Source organism: Taudactylus pleione, unplaced genomic scaffold (assembly GCF_031769625.1).
Source record: "Taudactylus pleione unplaced genomic scaffold, aTauple2 ptg000116l, whole genome shotgun sequence".
In the NCBI taxonomy this organism is placed as follows: Eukaryota; Metazoa; Chordata; class Amphibia; order Anura; family Myobatrachidae; genus Taudactylus; species Taudactylus pleione.
In genome coordinates, this window is record NW_028284518.1 from 6,566,577 (window position 1) to 6,584,017 (window position 17,441).

The following is a 17,441-nucleotide window of genomic DNA, read 5'->3' on the forward strand; positions in this document are numbered from 1 at the left end:
CAGTTTGTGCGACTGCAGCAAAGACGAGATACTTTGATATTAGGGGAGAAATGCAGGCAGGCATCTTTGGTAGGATAATCCATATGACTGGCTTACCTCAGCCTTTGTGATGTCACTGCTTACTGTGTACCTGGCAGTTGTGAGCTGTATCTACTGATAAGATCTTACAGTGTAAGGTAAGCTTTTATTTAGCCTAAATGATGGATAGATAACCATTCCTAAAACCATGCAGTATTTGTTTTAGCATCTCTGTAGGCTGGTCACGTGACTTTATTACCTCATAAACAGCCTTTGTGATGTCACTCAGGCATAAAGCCACTGTTTGGTATAGAACTGCCAGATGTCAGCTGTATCATGCTGATATGACATTTCTCAGTGTAAGTTTAACCTAAAAATGATATGTAAATACTCTGTTAGATGGTTAGTCACAGATGCAGTAGATAAACTTATCAGTGGTGATTTATCATCTTTGTAGGCTAATTATTTGACTGGCTTACCTCATAAACAGCCTTTGTGATGTAACTGCTTTGTATGGAACTGTCCGTTATCGGCTGTATCTATTGGTAAGACATCTCACAATGTAAAGGTGGGTACACACCTAGCAGATATATCTGCAGATCGAGTGATCTGCAGATATATCTGTAGATGATGGTCGTTCATATACACTGAACGACCATCATCTTCCGCGGGTCCAGCTGGCCGGGGGACAGACCGGGGGCTCCCCGCGACTGCCGCTGCATGTGTACAGGAGGTCGGCAGACCACCCGTACACACTTGCTGATGGACAGATATGTGTGCAAATATATCTGTCCATCGGCTGTGCAGCACAGCCAATGTGATATGTCTGTGAACAACATAATTCACAAACATATCGCTGGCACACACTGGCTGATGGGCACCAGATATATTTGCCGATCAATTGATCGGCCAATATATCTGTCAGTGTGTACGCAGTTTAAGGGAAGCTTTTATTTAACATAGGTAGGTGGATAGATATCCTGGTACAATTAATGCAGGATGAGTGTTACCACCTGAGTAGCTTGATCATGTGACTGGCTTACCTGATTAAGAGCCATATAGGTCTATTTACTAAGCCTTGGATGGAGATAAAGTGAACGGAGATAAGGTACCAGCCAATCAGATCCTAACTGCCATGTCACAGGCTATGGATGAAAAAATAAGAGTTATGGTAGACTTACCTAGATAACTCCTTTTCTTCAAGGTCCATAGGGTCCACAGGGATGCCATGGGGATATTATGGTTGGAGTCCAGGCAACAACCAGTTAAAGCTTCAGCTCCCATGATGCCTTGGGTCCTCCTCCATATATACCCGCCCCTAGCCATAAAACTTCAGTTTAGTTAACAAGCCTCAAGGCAGGAGAAGGAAATAGTAGAAGAAAGAGCAATTGTACATCAGAAACACTCTTACACAAAATGAGGGAATCGGCCCAAAATTAAAAATTTACCCATAGAGCCAGGTGCGTCAGGGTGGGTGCCCTGTGGACCCTATGGACTCCAAAGAAAAGGAGTTATCTAGCTAAGTCTACCATAACTCTTCTTCAGGGTCCATAGGGATCCACAGGGATACCATTGGGATGTCCTAAAGCAGTTCCCCTAGGGTGGGGGATGCTTCTGAGCAGAAAGGAGAACTCAACACCCAAAGGAAGTATCCTGAGAGGCAAAAGTATCAAAGGCATAGAACCTAAGAAAAGTGTGGACAGAAAACCACGTGGCTGCCTTGCATAATTGTTCAGCATAGGCACCACGGCTAAATACCCACGATGGCCCTACAGACCGAGTAGAATGTGCAGATCAGATGGTGTGTACACCTGAGAGATAGTCATGCGTAGCTATCTCGCCAGAGTCTGCTTTTTAGCTAGCCAACCTCGTTTGTAAACGCCACATATTACTAACAGTTTGTATGCTCCACATAGATACGGAGAGCACAAACTACATCCAGGGAGGCTTCACCTACAGAAAGCCTGAAAAGCTGGAACAACAATTTCTTCATTCACATGAAAACAGGACACTATCTTAGGAAGGTAACCCTCTCTAGTACAAAGAACAGCTTTATCCTGGTGAAAAATAAAAAATGGGGAGCGACAAGAAAGCGCTGCCAAATCAGAGACTCTGCGAGCAGAATAGATACTGAGGAGAAAAGTGTCTTTGCTGTCAACCATTTCAAATCTACAGAGTCCAAGGGTTCAAATGGGGGAGCCTGTAGCCCTCTAAGAACCAACGACAAATCCCACGGCGCTACTGGTGGAACAAAAGAAAGCTGAACTTGCAGAACTCCCTGAAAAAAAATTGTAATATCTGGTAATGAGGCAATCTTCCTCTGGAACCAGACATGACACTGCTCTTTCAAAATGGCCAGGTGGAGACCACGGTCTAAACCCGCCTGGAGAAAATCCAGTATCCTGGAAATCCTGAACACCTTAGGATCATACCTTCTGTGGGCACACCACTGACCAAAAGTATGCCAAACCCTGAAATAAATGAGGGCAGAAGCAGGCTTTCGTGCCCTAAGCATTGTCTGAATTACAGAACTGGAAAAACCTTTTTCTCAAGAGCCACGCCATCAAAGCCAGGCGAGGTAAGTCCGGATGCCGGCAGGGACCCTGCATTAGCAGATCATGCCATAGAGGAAGAGGATACGGACTGTCTATTGACACTGTATGTTGGTGAACCAATGACGTCTGGACCAAGCCAGAGCTACCAGTATTACTGTTCCGCCATCCTGCTTGAATTTCCTGAGAACTCTTGGAAGGAGGGAAATTGGAGGAAAGAGATATGCTAGCTTGAAGTCCCATCTTACTGCCAGTGCATCTACAAAGGCTGCTGATGGGTTTCTGGACCTGGACCCGTACTTGGGGACCTTGTGGTTGTGACGTGATGCCATTATATCTATTTCTGGCAGACCCCATTTGTTTACTAGAAGCTGAAACACTCCCAGATGGAGAGACCACTCTCTAGCCTGTATGTCCCGGCGACTTAGGAAGTCTGCTTCTCAATTGAGTACTCCGGTATGAATATTTTCGAGATGGCCAGAAGATGACGTTCTGCCCAAATCGGAACCCTTGTCACCTCTTTCATGGCTGCATAACTTCTTGTGCCTCCCTGATGATTGAGGTAGGCCACTGTTGTCACATTGTCGGACTGGATCTGAACCGGCTTGCCTTGGAGCAGGTCCTGTGCTCTGTATACTGCTCACAATTCTAGAATGTTTATTGGCAGATGACTTTCCTGATTTGTCCATCTTCCCTGAAAGGTGTGATGACCTGTCACTGCTCCCCATCCACGAAGTCTGGCATCTGTGGTGAGCAGTACCCAATTTAGAATCCAGAATGGGCGCCCTTTGTTCAGATGATCCTTTCTCAGCCACAACAGGAGAGGGAGTGACAAACCTCTGGAGTAAGAAGGATCCTCTGGCACTTTATTCGATGATACTGTCCGTTCCACTTGGAGAGAATCAACTTTTGTAGAGGCCTGGAATGGAACTGAGCATACCCCACCTTGTCGAAAGTGGATACCATTGATCCCTGGACCTGCATTGCTAGCAGAATGGATACCCTTTGCTTCTGAAGCAGCTTGCGTATTCACAACGATAGGGCCACAATCTTATATGTATGGAACTTTCGGTTATAAGCTGTATGCGTTGGTAAGACATCTCGCAGTGTAAGGTAAGCTTTTAGTTTACATAGGTAGGTGGATAGATATCAGTGTTAAAATCAATGAAAGATGAGTTTTATCGGGAAGCCGGCTTCCCGACTGTCATATCCCGGCAAGGGTGAAATGCCGGGCATCTAGATGTAGACACCCGTATTTCCCCGACGCCGGGAGACCGGCGCCCGGCATCCCGATCGTAGTGATGCCGGGCAACGCGAGGGGACAGCCGCGGGGGGGGGGAGGGTTAGGTTTAGGGCTCCCGGGGGGGACTTAGGGTTAGCCACCCCCCGGGAGGGTTAGGGTTAGGCTAGGGGGAGGGTTAGGCACCCCCGGGGGGGACTTAGGGTTAGGCAGCGGGGAAGGGGGTGGTTAGGGTTAGACACTTAGAGGGGGGATTAGGGTTAGGCACTTGGGGGAGAAGTTAGGGTTAGGCACCCCTAAGGAGGGTTAGGGTTAGGGGGGTTAGGTTAGTGGATACTCACCTATCCACGATTGAGATTTCCAGCGCTGTCGGGCTTCCGCTGCTCGGAACTCTGCTGATGTCGGCCTGCCGCTGATGGGAATCGAACCGCCGGCCGGTATTTCATACCCATTCCAGTTTTATCACCTGAGCAGGTTGATCATGTGACTAGCTTACATCATAAACAGTCTTTGTAAAGTCACTTCTTTGTGTGTAATGGACCATACACACGGCCAGATTTGTCAAATGAACGATTTGACCAACGATTTGAACTACAAACGATTTTTGACTGCATTAAATTGAATGGAATCGTCCAAATCTGACTGCAAACACATCAGATGTCAGATATCGTTATCTGACCATCGGGAACGCAAATTGTTCATCGTTCAGACATGTCAGATATATCAGATTTTCCTTCAGATATGAACGATTGAACGTTTTTTTAAATCGTTATTCTTCAGATCTGAAGAAAAATCTGACCGTGTGTATGCACCATTGCTGTCAGTTGTGAGCTGTATCTACTGATAAGATTTCAGTGTCTGGTAAGTTTTTATTTAGCCTAAATGATAGATAGATTACAGTTCCTAAAAGCATGCAGTATTATGCGCTAGGGTCTCCGTACACTAGTCTTTGTGAGGTCACTGCTTTGTGCGTAACAGTCAGTATTGAGCTGTATCTACTAATAAGATCTCAGTGTCGAGTAAGCTTTAATTTATATAAGATAGATAGATAGAAGTTCCTAATAGCACACAGTATTAGTGTTATCACCTCTGTAGACTCATCATGTGGCTTTATAACCTCATAAACAGCCTTTGTGATGTCACTTAAGGTGGGTACACACTATAGCGATATATCTGCAGATCGAGTGATCTGCAGATGATGGTCGTTCGTTGAAGACCATCATCTGCATGCTGCAGCGGGTCAGTCCGGCCTGGGGGCTGGTAGGGGGCGTGGCCTAATCATGACCCTCGTGGCCACGCCCCCTTCACACAAAAAAAAAACATTTGCGGAGGTGGGCGCTGTGTGCCCCTCAGCCCGGCCAATGGGGGGTGCGATCAGCGTGACCAGGTCACAGCAGCGTGGGCTGCTGTGACCTAAGAGGGATGGGGAGCGGTGCTGGACCCAGGTACATAGTACCCGCTCGTGGCTCCCCCCCTCCCCTCTCAGCGCCCCTGTGCACGGGCGATCGGCTGATCGCCCGTACACACTTGCCGATGGGCAGATATGTCTGCAGACATATCTGTTCATTGGCTGTGGAGCACAGCCAATGCGCTATGTCTGTAAAAAACGTTGTTCACAGACACATCGTCTGTACACACTGGCCGGCGGGGGCACGATATATTGGCTGTTCAATTGATTGGCCAGTGTGTACCCAGCTTTAGACTTAAAAGCCACTGTTTGGTATATAACTGCCAGACGTCAGTTGTATCATACTGACATGACATCTCTCAGTGTAAGGTAAGCTTGTTTTAACCAAAACCTTATATGTAAATAATGTTAGATGGTTAGACATAGATGCAGTAGATGTATAAACAGATATCAGTTGTAAAATGTAGATAGTCCGTGATTTATCGCCTCAGTAGGCTGATCATGTGACTGGCTTACCTTATAAACAGTCTTTGTGATGTTACAGCTGATATCTGACAGTTCCATACAAAGCAGTATCTGCTGGTAAGACATCACACACTGTAAGGTAAGTTTTTATTTAGCCTAAATGATAGATAGTTATATAGATAGCAATTCCTAAAAATATGCAGTTTTAGGTTTATCAGCTCTGTAGGCTGGTAAGGTGGCTTCATAACCTCATAAACAGCCTTTGTGTTGTCACTCATTCTAAGGGCCTCATTTACTAACGAGTTTTATCACTGAAACGAGTGATACATTTCACTATGTATGATAAATAGTGCTCCAGCCAATCCGCTCCCAACTGTCAACTGTTATAAAAATGACAGTTGGGAGCTGATTGGCTGGAGCACCATTTATCATACACAGTGAAATCGATCCCTCGTTTTGGTGATAAAACTCGTTAGTAAATGGGGGCATTAGTCATGAAAGCCACTATTATAGAACTGCCAGATGTCCGCTGTATCACACTAATATATGACATTTCTCAGTGTAAGGTAAGCTTGTTTTAACCTAAAAATTATATGTAAATAATGTTAGATAGTTAGACAGAGATGCAGTAGATAGAAAAACAGATACCATTGGTGAAATGCAGGCAGTCTGTAATTTTTCACCTTGGTAGTCTGATCATCTCATACCTCATAGACATCCTTTGTGATGTCACTGCTTTGTATGGAATGGTCAGTATCTGTTGGTAAGACATCTCAGTGTAAGGTAAGCTTTTATTTAACATAGGTGGATAGATATCAGTGTTAAAATTAATGCATGATGAGTTTTACCACCTCAGCAGGTTGATCATATGACTAGCTTACATCATAAATAACCTTTGTGATGTCAGTGCTTTAAGTGTAACTGCCAGTTTTGAGCTGTATCTAATGATAAGATCTCACAGTGTAAGGTAAGCTTTTATTTAGCCTTAATGATAGCTCAATAACAGTTTGTAAAAGCATGCAGTATTTAGTTTTATCACCTCTATCGGCTGGTCATGTGGTTTGCAGGGCCCTCTTACCTTTATGCCTGTCTCTTACAACCCAGTTTTGTTCTATTAATGTTGTTTCAATTGTAAAGCGCAACGGAATATGCTGCGCTATATAAGAAACTGTTAATAAATAATAATTTTATAACCTCATAAACAGCCTTTGTGATATCACTTAGGCATAAAAGCCACTGTTTGGTATAGAACTGCCAGATGTCAGCTGTATCATGCTGATATGACATTTCTCAGTGTAAAGTCAGCTTGTTTTAACCTACAAATTATCTGTAAATAAAGTTAGATGGTTAGACATACAGTGTTTCCCCGATAATAAGCCCTACCCTTAATTTTGTAACCCGGTCCAAATTAAGCCCTACCCCGAAAATAAGACCTACCTGAATCTCATTTTGAGCTGGGAACGCTGCAGAGACCAGCGTTCCCAGTCATGCAGTGCGTGGGTGACGTCATGACGTCACCCGCGCGCTGAGGATCCTGTGCGGCCGCGCCTGCTGGATCATGTTAGATCCAGTCAGCGCGCAAGTGAGGCGACATCCCGGATGGCGGCGAGTCAGGCAAGTGCACTGAAATAAGGGACACTGCTACAGGGGGGGGGGGGGGGCTGCATAAGAGTCACTTCTACAAGGGGGCCTGCAAGGGGGGGCCTGTATAAGGGGCACTTCTACAAGGGGGCCTGCATAAGGGGCACTGCTGTCAATGTTAATCAATATAAGACCTACCCCGAAAATAAGCCCTATGGTGTTTTTTTGAACATTAAAAAAAATAAGACAGTGTCTTATTATCGGGGAAACATGGTAGATGCAGTATATAAACATATTAGTGATGAAATGCAGACAGTTTGTAATTTATCACCTTGGTAGGCTAATCATGTGACTGGCTTACATCATAAACAGCCTTTGTGATGTCACTGCCTTGTATGGAACTTATCTGTTGGTAAGACATCTCACAATGTAAGGTAAGCTTTTATTTTACATAGGTAGGTGGATAGATATCAGTGTTCAACTTAATGCAGGATGAGTTTTACCACCTCAGTAGGTTGATCTTGTGACTATCCTACATCATAAACAGTCTTTCTGATATCACTGTTTTGTGTGTAACTGTTAGTTGTGAGCAGTATCTACTGAAAAGACATCTCACAGTGTAATGTAATCTTTTTTTCTAGCCTAAATGATAGGTATTTATCCATTGGTTAAAGCATGCAGTTTCAGTTGTATCACATCTGTAATTGTTCATAAACAGCCTTTGTGATGTATATCTGCTTCAGTATAAAGGCCACTGTTTGGTATAGATCCACCAGATGTCAGCTGTAGCTGCTGATCTGGCATTTCTCAGTGTAAAATAAGCTTGCTTTAACCTAAAAAGGTAAATGTAAATAATGGTAAATGATACAGTAGATAAATAAACAGATATCTGTGGTGAAATGCAGGCAGTTTGTGATCTATCACCTTAGTAGGCTGATCATGTGCCCGCCTTACATTATCAATTGCCTTTGAATGAAAGTCACAGCTTGTATTGAACTGTCAGTTATCAAATGAATCTACAGATTTTACTTCTCACAATTTAAGGTTAACATATTAACTTTTTCTTTACATGAAAATAATAATAGATTGATAGAGATAAATACACATTGATAGAGATTAAATACACAGAATACCTTAGTAGGCTGATGATGTAGTTGACTAAACAGATTTTGTATCAGCTTTGGTATTAAAGTCAATGCTTGGTATAGAACTATCAGTTATCTGCTGAAATGACATCTCACAATGTGACATATGCTTATTTTAACCTTTAATGTTAGATATATAGGCTAACAGATTAGATATCAGTGTTGAAATGCAGACAGGTTGTGTTTTCTAAATATACAAATTACCCTGGCACCTAACTAGACAATTGTAGTGCATAAACAAACGCTCCTCAACTCAAGTTTTGTTTTCCCCACCTTCCACTGCCAATAGTATACAGGTACCTCACAGCGACAGCGGTGTAATATCAGAGCTTCCGCTTGTCACCAGCTGTGGCTGGAAATCAGAGGATGCCAATATTAGTGAGTACTGTTGAGGAGATTTCCCATTGCAGCCATGTTAACTTTTCTAGACCTATGAACTGACTTTCCCCACAGAGATCTATAGTCGGACTATTGACATACTGATTTTCTATGTGCCATCAATAAACTTCCTTTTTTGGGTTTATAAAGGAGGATTGACTACAGGCTGTCATTCGAAGTTCTCACTTTCATCTAGTACTGGAGACTATTGCTACATTGTGTGGATTTATAAACACAGTGGGCTTGATTCAGCTGTGCGTAAGTGAGGCAGAGGTGTGCCATAGTACAGAGGTGCCCACTCTTCTGTCAGTCTGCTTGTTTACTTTATTTTTTTTGTTAGTTTACTAATAATTTTGTAGTCTACAGCATGCCAGTGCCATATTCCTGACATATTTGATCTAGAGAAGGTTAAGGATTAGTAAGTTCCAGAGCATTTGCTTCAAGCCGCTTAACCCCACCACTACACCTCCTTCATTGGACTGCAGAACTTGAGTCATTGGACAGTAGAGGTACTGAGAACAAATATGAAACTTCTTCCTAACAGTGTCTTCTGACGACTCTGCCAGCCACTCCCCCTTGTCTGAGTAAATCTCTCTTCTCTTATCTTTGCCAGATCCTCTGCACCTGAGTCAGCCTCCATGCCCATTCCGTCTATGCTATTCTCTGCTCTTCTATCAGTTTCACTTCCCTTCTGTCTGTACCTTCTTTTCTCTCTACCCTCTCTGTGCCAGTCTCTCCATGTCTGTGTATTTCACCCCATTCCTATTTATTCCAGTATATCTTCCTCTATCTTGCCATGTGTGACAGATGGATGGAGGCACTAGCTATGCCTTATATTGGCCATGCCAAAACAACACTTAACACACCCAGTAGTGGCTCTAGGCCCGGGCAAGCTGGGCCGTCGCCCGGAGCGCCATGGTATCCGACGGGCGCTGGAAACGCCCACCCTGCCTCCCGGCGCTGTAGAGAATATGTAGCTTCAGGGGGAGGGAGGGAAGGGGCGGCAATACAGGACGGCGCTGGGCGCAGCAAAGCCTAGCGCCGTCCCTGAACACACCCCTATTGCTTCTCACAACAGAGTCTTGGTCATTTTCAGCTCCAGTCCTTGTGGCTCTGAATCTAGCCCTGGTTAGATCTTCTGTAGAACAAGCACAAAGAGTTATGAAAAATTGCACGAACAAATGTAATAAATTTACCCTAAGTGTATAGTATGCATAATTATGATTTTTATCTGCAACTGTCATGATTTCAGAAGTGGCATCATCATGCTATGAAATGTGATCATGAAAGAATCTGTAGTTCTGTGATACAGTGCATCCGGAAAGTATTCACAACGCTTCACTTTTTCCACATTTTGTTATGTTACAACCTTATTCCAAAATGGAATAAATAAATTTTTGTCCTCACAATTCTACACACAATACCCCATAATGACAATGTGTAAAAAGTTTTTTTTACAAGTTTTGCAAATTTAATTAAAACAAAAGTAAGAAATCACATGTACATAAGTATTCACAACCTTTGCTCAATACTTTCTTGAGTCTGTAGTTGCTGCCAAAGGTGCATCAAGTCTTTTTGAATATGATGCCACAAGCTTGGCACACCTATCTTTGGGCAGTTTCGCCCATTCCTCTTTGCAGCACCTCTCAAGCTCCATCAGGTTGGATGGGAAGTGTCGGTGCACAGCCATTTACAGATCTCTCCAGAGATGTTCAATTGGATTCAAGTCTGTCCTCTGGCTGGGTCACTCAAGGACATTCATAGTTGTCCTCAAGCCACTCCTTTGATATCTTGGTTGTGTGCTTAGGGTCGTTGTCCTGCTGAAAGATGAACCGTCACCCCAGTCTGAGGTCAAGAGCACTCTGAAGCAGGTTTTCATCCAGGATGTCTCTGTACATTGCTGCATTCATCTTTCCCTCTATCCTGACTAGTCTCCCAGTTCCTGCCGCTGAAAAACATCCCCACAGCATGATGCTGCCACCACCATGCTTCACTGTAGGGATGGTATTGGCCTGGTGATCAGCGTAGCCTGGTTTCCTCCAAACATAACGTCTGGCATTCACGCCAAAGAGTTCAATCTTTGTCTCATCATGGTCTGAGAGTCCTTTAGGTGCATTTTGGCAAACTCCAAGCGGGCGTCATGTGCTTTTTACTAATGAGTGACTTCCGTCTGGCCACTCTACCATACAGGCCTGATTGGTGGATTGCTGCAGAGATGGTTGTCCATCTGGAAGGTTCTCCTCTTTCCACAGAGGAATGCTTTAGCTCTGACAGAGTGACTATCGGGTTCTTAGTCACCTCCCTGACTAGGGCCCTTCTCCCCCTATCGCTCAGTTTAGACTGTCGGCCAACTCTAGGAAGAGTCCTGGTGGTTCCAAACTTCTTCCATTTACTTCCATGATGGAGGCCACTGTGCTCATTGGGACCTTCAAAGCAGCAGATATTTTTCTGTACCGTTCCCCAGATTTGTGTCTCGAGACAGGATTGTCTACAGACAATGTCTTGGACTTCATGCTTGATTTGTGATCTGACATGCACTGTCAAGTGTGGGACCTTATATAGACGGGTGTATTCCTTTCAAAATCATGTCCAATCAACTGAATTTACCACAGGTGGACTCCAATTAAGCTGTAGGAACACCTCAAGCATGATCAGTGGAAACAGGATGCACCCGAGCTCAATTTTGTGCATCATGGCAAAGGTCGTGAATACTTATGTACGTGTGATTTCTTATTGTTTTTTTTTTTTTAATTAAATTTGCAAAAATCTCAAAAAATGTTTAACATGTTGTCATTATGGGGTATTGTGTGTAGAATTTTGAGAACAAAAATGAATTTTTTCCATTTTGGAATAAGACTGTAACATAACAAAATGTGGAATAAGAAAATGTATTCTTTTTTCAAGCATAAGATTAGGCAGAACTTGTCATTTTTCTTTGTCTAGACTTGGTTTTTAATAAGAAAACTTCATAAACTGAATTAAACCAACACACGATCAAAGAGTGATCACTTACACAAGATTGTGTGCTAAAATAGATACTGTGCTGTTTATTTTGCTAACTTCTATTGCTTATTGTTGGCAACACGTGTTCTTCTACACTGAGGCTTCAGTCACATCAAATAGCCCCTCATGGCTCACCAGGTCCCGGGCAAATCGCCCATGCCAATCGTCTTTCTCACTCAAAATGTGCTTCTTGTTCACATTAATAAAACAACTGGGAGCAGTGTCCGCTGCTTTTTCCTCACGCCAAGTTACATTGTGCCTCATCTGCAACTTTGTATGCGTGTAAAACCAATTCCTGTATGGTTAATGTCGCAGCTAACGTCTCTAGTACACTATGGGCACCTTTTGCTGATTTTGCGATGCGTAAAAGATGCTAAATTTTAAAGTATGGTATGCCATTTCTCTCTGAGCATCTGTCGTGCCGGGCATTTCACGCAGTATAGACACCAGGAGGTAAATTTACTAAGATAAGAGTTCTATTAAGAAGTGATGTTGCCCATAGCAACCTATCAGATTCCAGGTATTATCTTTCTAAAAGGTGCTAGATAAATGAGAAGTAGAATCTTATTGGTTGCTATGGGCAACATCACTTCTTAATAGATCTATCTTAGTAAATGTACCCCCAGGTGTATTAGGACACATCAACATCAGTATAGAAGTAGTATTTGACACAACACAATGGACTACAATCGGGTGTAAATCGCTGAAATAGAGACACTATTCCTATAATAATAATAATAAGAAAAAAAAACAGATTTATTGCATACCTACACTGTACAAACACAGTAAGAATTTAATAAATATAAGTTAACATTTTGCAAATATAGTAGACTTATTATGCAAATGTGCCTGCAACACATGATATAACTTTATATATATATATATATATATATATATATATATATATATATATATTTAAAATTGAGTATTTTTTATTGAAATTATTTTTCCAATTAAACAATACAATATAACAATAAATAAAAAAAAAAGTAAAAACACGATTTTGATGTGTGATAATTAATGTGTAAAACATATCCATCACAAATATATAGAACACCTAATATAAATAACACATTCGCAAACTGCAGAGCATAAAAAAAAAATACAGCATATATAAACATATTATATAAATATATGAAAAAAAGAGAATAATAGACTCAGTGCAGAGAAGTATCAAAATCATCTAGTACATAATATACAATATATATCACGCTAGAGCATTAACACTTAAATGCTAGGGCACTCCATTCCCAATATGCATTAGATAATCATATATACGCAGCATCAAGCAAAATCTTTATATTTTTGAACTACTATTTAAATATGACCATTACACCTACTTAATGATCATGCAGCTAAATAATGGTTCCCTACTGTGATGTTATGCTTTCTTAGCATTTTATCAGTAAATTACATGTATTTTACACTGCTCAGGAAACCTACTACTGTATAAACTATTTCATATTTTTAAAAGATTGGTAATCTTCCCTCTGTCTATTTCAGATTATGACACATGGAAAACAAAAGCTATGCGTTCTCAATTACCAGCTCCATCCTACAAGCCGGCAGCTAAAAACCTTTCTTTGTTAAACCGCCCACAGCCAATTCAACCAATACATGGAAGGACTGACTGGATTGCAAAGTATGGTAGTCATCGTTAGAAGGAAGCTCAAAGAACATTTATTTTTTTACAATGTAGGAAACAGAAACCTTTTATCACTGATCTATTTTTCTTCATTCTCTAGGATTCCAGAATTGTGTAAATATGCCTGACAAAAAGTATCAAGAAAAGAGTCATGCAAGGCTAACTAATTTTAATTATAGGAGAACAAAATACTAATCATTACACAAAGTATTAATAATGATTTGGACTACTGAAATTTCAACCTTTGATAATACAAATAGTGAACATTTCCTAGGAGCAGCGTCACAAACAATATGAGCAAAATATAATCATTCCACGTTTCTGAATATCCTCTTTACTGAGATTTTGTAGAAGACCTGGCCAAATAGCTTCATCAAGATCTATCATAATAATTTAGGATAGGTTAATTGTTGTATATTAAAAGATCTTGATAGCTGAAATAGTTCTTTACAAGCAATGGAAAGGCACAAGGAGATTATTTTTTATTTAGACTATTACAGTCCTACTGTAAAGATATTAAAATGTAACACGTTTTGTGAACACTTTTATGAATGAAGCAAGGGAAGTGCTTTAAGCAGGGCACAGACCGGAGAATACTAAGGGACTGACTTTGTAAATCACTGACTATGAGTATAATAATAATACATACTTATTGCATTTGAATATTTCCATAGAAACAAAATGAAAACAAAAGAAAACAAACCTGCTTATAGATGCTCATGATAGCAAGTCCATCATGGAGCCCACTGATCATGCTACTTATCTTTAGGAATGTCACACTCGCATAGAATCTGGATTACTCTACCCGTGTAAAAGCTATATATGAGCTGCCTCTATATTATTTATGCTATTTTATTTATATATACATACATACATACACTCATCACTGAAACACACTTTGTGGCCAAATAACCATGAAACACACATCACAATCTCGCATACTAGCTTTCTCTACTTTTTGATTATGGATCAGCATATGCAACCCTGGAAAGTGCACAGGGAAATGACCCATAGTACTGGATGACAGGGTTATTCACAAGTAAAAACCACGTACATTAAACGTATTGCAAATTGTTTTAACAGTCAGTCACCATCATCACGTCATATAAACTGTTATGGCAAATGTTTACTAATGTAGAACGTATATGATAGGTATAAGCAATAAAGTTTTATTTAATTATTTCCAAAGGCTGCTAGTTTGTTGTACAAGATCAGCATATGTTTAAACCACTCATACTGTTGTGTATGTATCTATTAAGCATGTACTGACCCATGATTTGATTTAGGACTTCCCAGTTTCAGTCTGTTTCCTGAGATGTGGTTCCCACTGAATGTGTGTCATGTGGTGTGCTACCATTATTCATTACATTTGTAATAACATTTTGTGGACCAAAATCTTTCAATTGATTCATTGTAGGACAGTAGTTATTATTATTATTATCCTTTATTTATATGGCGCCACAAAGGTTCCGCAGCGCCTTACACAGTACATACATGAGCACACAAGAAAAACAGTTAATAGTAATACAAAACAATGCAGGACAAGGACATGGTTTATAAACATAGCTGCATAACACAAGCAGCAGGACATGAGCCACCAAGTGTTAGGTGCCAATTGGGGAGTTAGGAGTAAAGGATACTATGAGTAGGGGGAGGAGAAGCACATGAGGGATGAGGGCCCTGCTCGTGCGAGCTTACATTCTAAAGGGAAGGGGCAGACAGACAGGGGCAACACAGATGGGGTAGATAGTGAGGAAGGAGCATGGAACAGTGGGTTAGGATATATGCTGCGGAATGTGTGTGTATAAGATGACCTAATGTATGAAGAATTTAAGTTTGACATAACATCTATCTCTATGACAGAAAATAGATTTTATTTATGTGTTATTTACTTGAGAGATATACAAAATAAAGCTGTAGCGCTTTGTGTGTTCCATTTTAGCATCTAAATAAATCCTGCTAAAAATGCAGCTATTATGGGACTGTCCTGCCATCCTAATACAGTAGTGACTACTTCAGTCCCAGCTGCTGGATGCTATGCCATGTTCCTGTGAGTGGGTACATCTCACATGCTAGACCCAGCCACAAATGGGTGCAGCCATGCCCAACATGCTGTGGACGAGGTAATAAGCAAGATGAAAACTGGAGTGGAGGCTGTGTAATGTAGAGACAGTGGATAAAAGTTGTTAAATGTTCAAAATACAGGTAAAAGATCAGTGCTGCTAATGTATGAGCTCAGCTCCAAAAGTGAAATATAAAGAGAAGTATGTGAGTAGTGGGTGCAGGAATTAGTTATTAAAATAAAGAATGTTTAAAGTGGACAGATACAATGCAATAGAAAAAGGAGATACAGTACAAACAGGATGTTCAGTAGTATGAAGGCAAAAATGACAATGTACAGAGCCGATCCAGTCTGAAGTGTTTTGAACAACAAAGATCAATCAACAAGAGCAGCAGCAGATAGGGGAGTACTTGCAATGTCCAAGCAGCGAGTGCAGTAAGGAGTTTCCATATGCATACAGCAGGTGATGGTGAATTTGGTAATCACATAAGTACATTGCTTGTTGTTGTTCAAAAAGTGTTCTGGTTTTGAGGATGTTTTTCCTCCAGATTAACTCCGGCATAACTCCATCTAAATAATTTTTCAGTTACTGTTAATGTGCTTGTGATGTAACTTTATTATGGTACAGGTAACACAAAGCTCATATATGTTTACTATAGGATACTGTACATTTATATGCCCTAAGTTAAAGTGACCAATCATACTAGGGATACCCTCAGGGTATCCCCAGATCTCATCCAATGTAGCAACCTACTCGTGGGGGTTGTGATCCTCTTGTTAGGCTTAAGTGGCAGGATTGCCCCATGCACGGGCGTTTCTAGAGAGGAGGGGGCCCATGTGCAGTCTCCGACATGGGCCCCCTCCTCTTTGCCTGGTAGCGCACTGAGCTGTGCGCGGCCAGCGCCGGAGTTATAGACTCTGGGCACTAGAGTGTGCCCAGAGCCTGTAGTGTACGCGCAAGTCACTGGGAAAATGGCTGCTGCGGCCATTTTCCCTGTACTGCGCATGCGCAAACGAAGGGAAAATGGCCACCGCTGCCTTTTTCCAGTCGTCTTACAGCGCCGGACCCTCGCGCCGACGTGAGACTCCGGAGAGGTAATATTATGGGTGCAGGGTGTGCGGTGCCCCCCTGGACCCAGGGACCTGTGTTCCCCGCACACCCTGCACCTATTATAGATACTCCCCTGGCCCCATGTGTGTAAGTAGATCTGTTAAGAAAGTCACTAAGACGTAGCTCTGAGGGGAAAAAATTTATATATGGAAAATATAGAATGCTTTATAAGGGTTTCTCAACTCCAGTCTTGAAGTACCACCAACAGGTCATGTTTTGTGGATTTCTTTAATCATTATCAGGTTTTAATCTATTTTTCAGAAACATGAAACATGACTACTTGTGGTTACTTGAGGGTTGGATATGAGAACCACTGCTTTATATCAAGACTGATCCACCAAGACATAGATAAGGTTATCACACTGTTATACTTGTTCAGAGTTCCTCATGTGGCTTGCTTACATGTGTTCGAGATAGCTTTTCTCCAGTATCAGCTGAATGTTACAATGTACTGGCTTTCCTTCCAGAAGTTTATCACACCAAGATGTCCCAGCTTCAAAAACTGACAATGTACAATGGAAATCTTACAATGCAAGCTGTAACCACATCCCTCACTGCAGCCCATATGATTCTGACCAAGGCACCATCTGTGTCTGGTGCTTGTACGAGGGTAATCCAGAAACTAATGACCGTTTCACTGTAAAAAAAAATAATATATATATATATATATATTTTATTTTTTATTTTTTTTTTTTAAACACAGAGTACCTTTGTCTATTCCTCCACATAATCACCTCCTTCTTTTAAGCATTTATAATCTATGTCCAAGAGCAATTGTTGACTGCAAATTTCAACTTATAGTATCATCACTTCTAACACGTTTTCTGTCCAGG

General features: G+C 41.5%; 1 protein-coding gene across 3 annotated transcripts in view; it reads left to right on the forward strand.

Moving 5' to 3' along the window:
* MAK (male germ cell associated kinase) overlaps positions 1 to 14,617 on the forward strand; it is a 90,512-nt gene extending 75,895 nt beyond the window's left edge. For all 3 annotated transcript variants that reach the window (XM_088471657.1, XM_088471656.1, XM_088471658.1), the window contains one exon: positions 13,294 to 14,617. In XM_088471657.1, the coding sequence (XP_088327783.1) occupies positions 13,294 to 13,451 (158 nt within the window). In that variant the 3' untranslated portion in view covers positions 13,452 to 14,617. The remainder of the gene's footprint in view (positions 1 to 13,293) is intronic.
* The last annotated feature ends 2,824 nt before the right edge of the window (positions 14,618 to 17,441 follow it).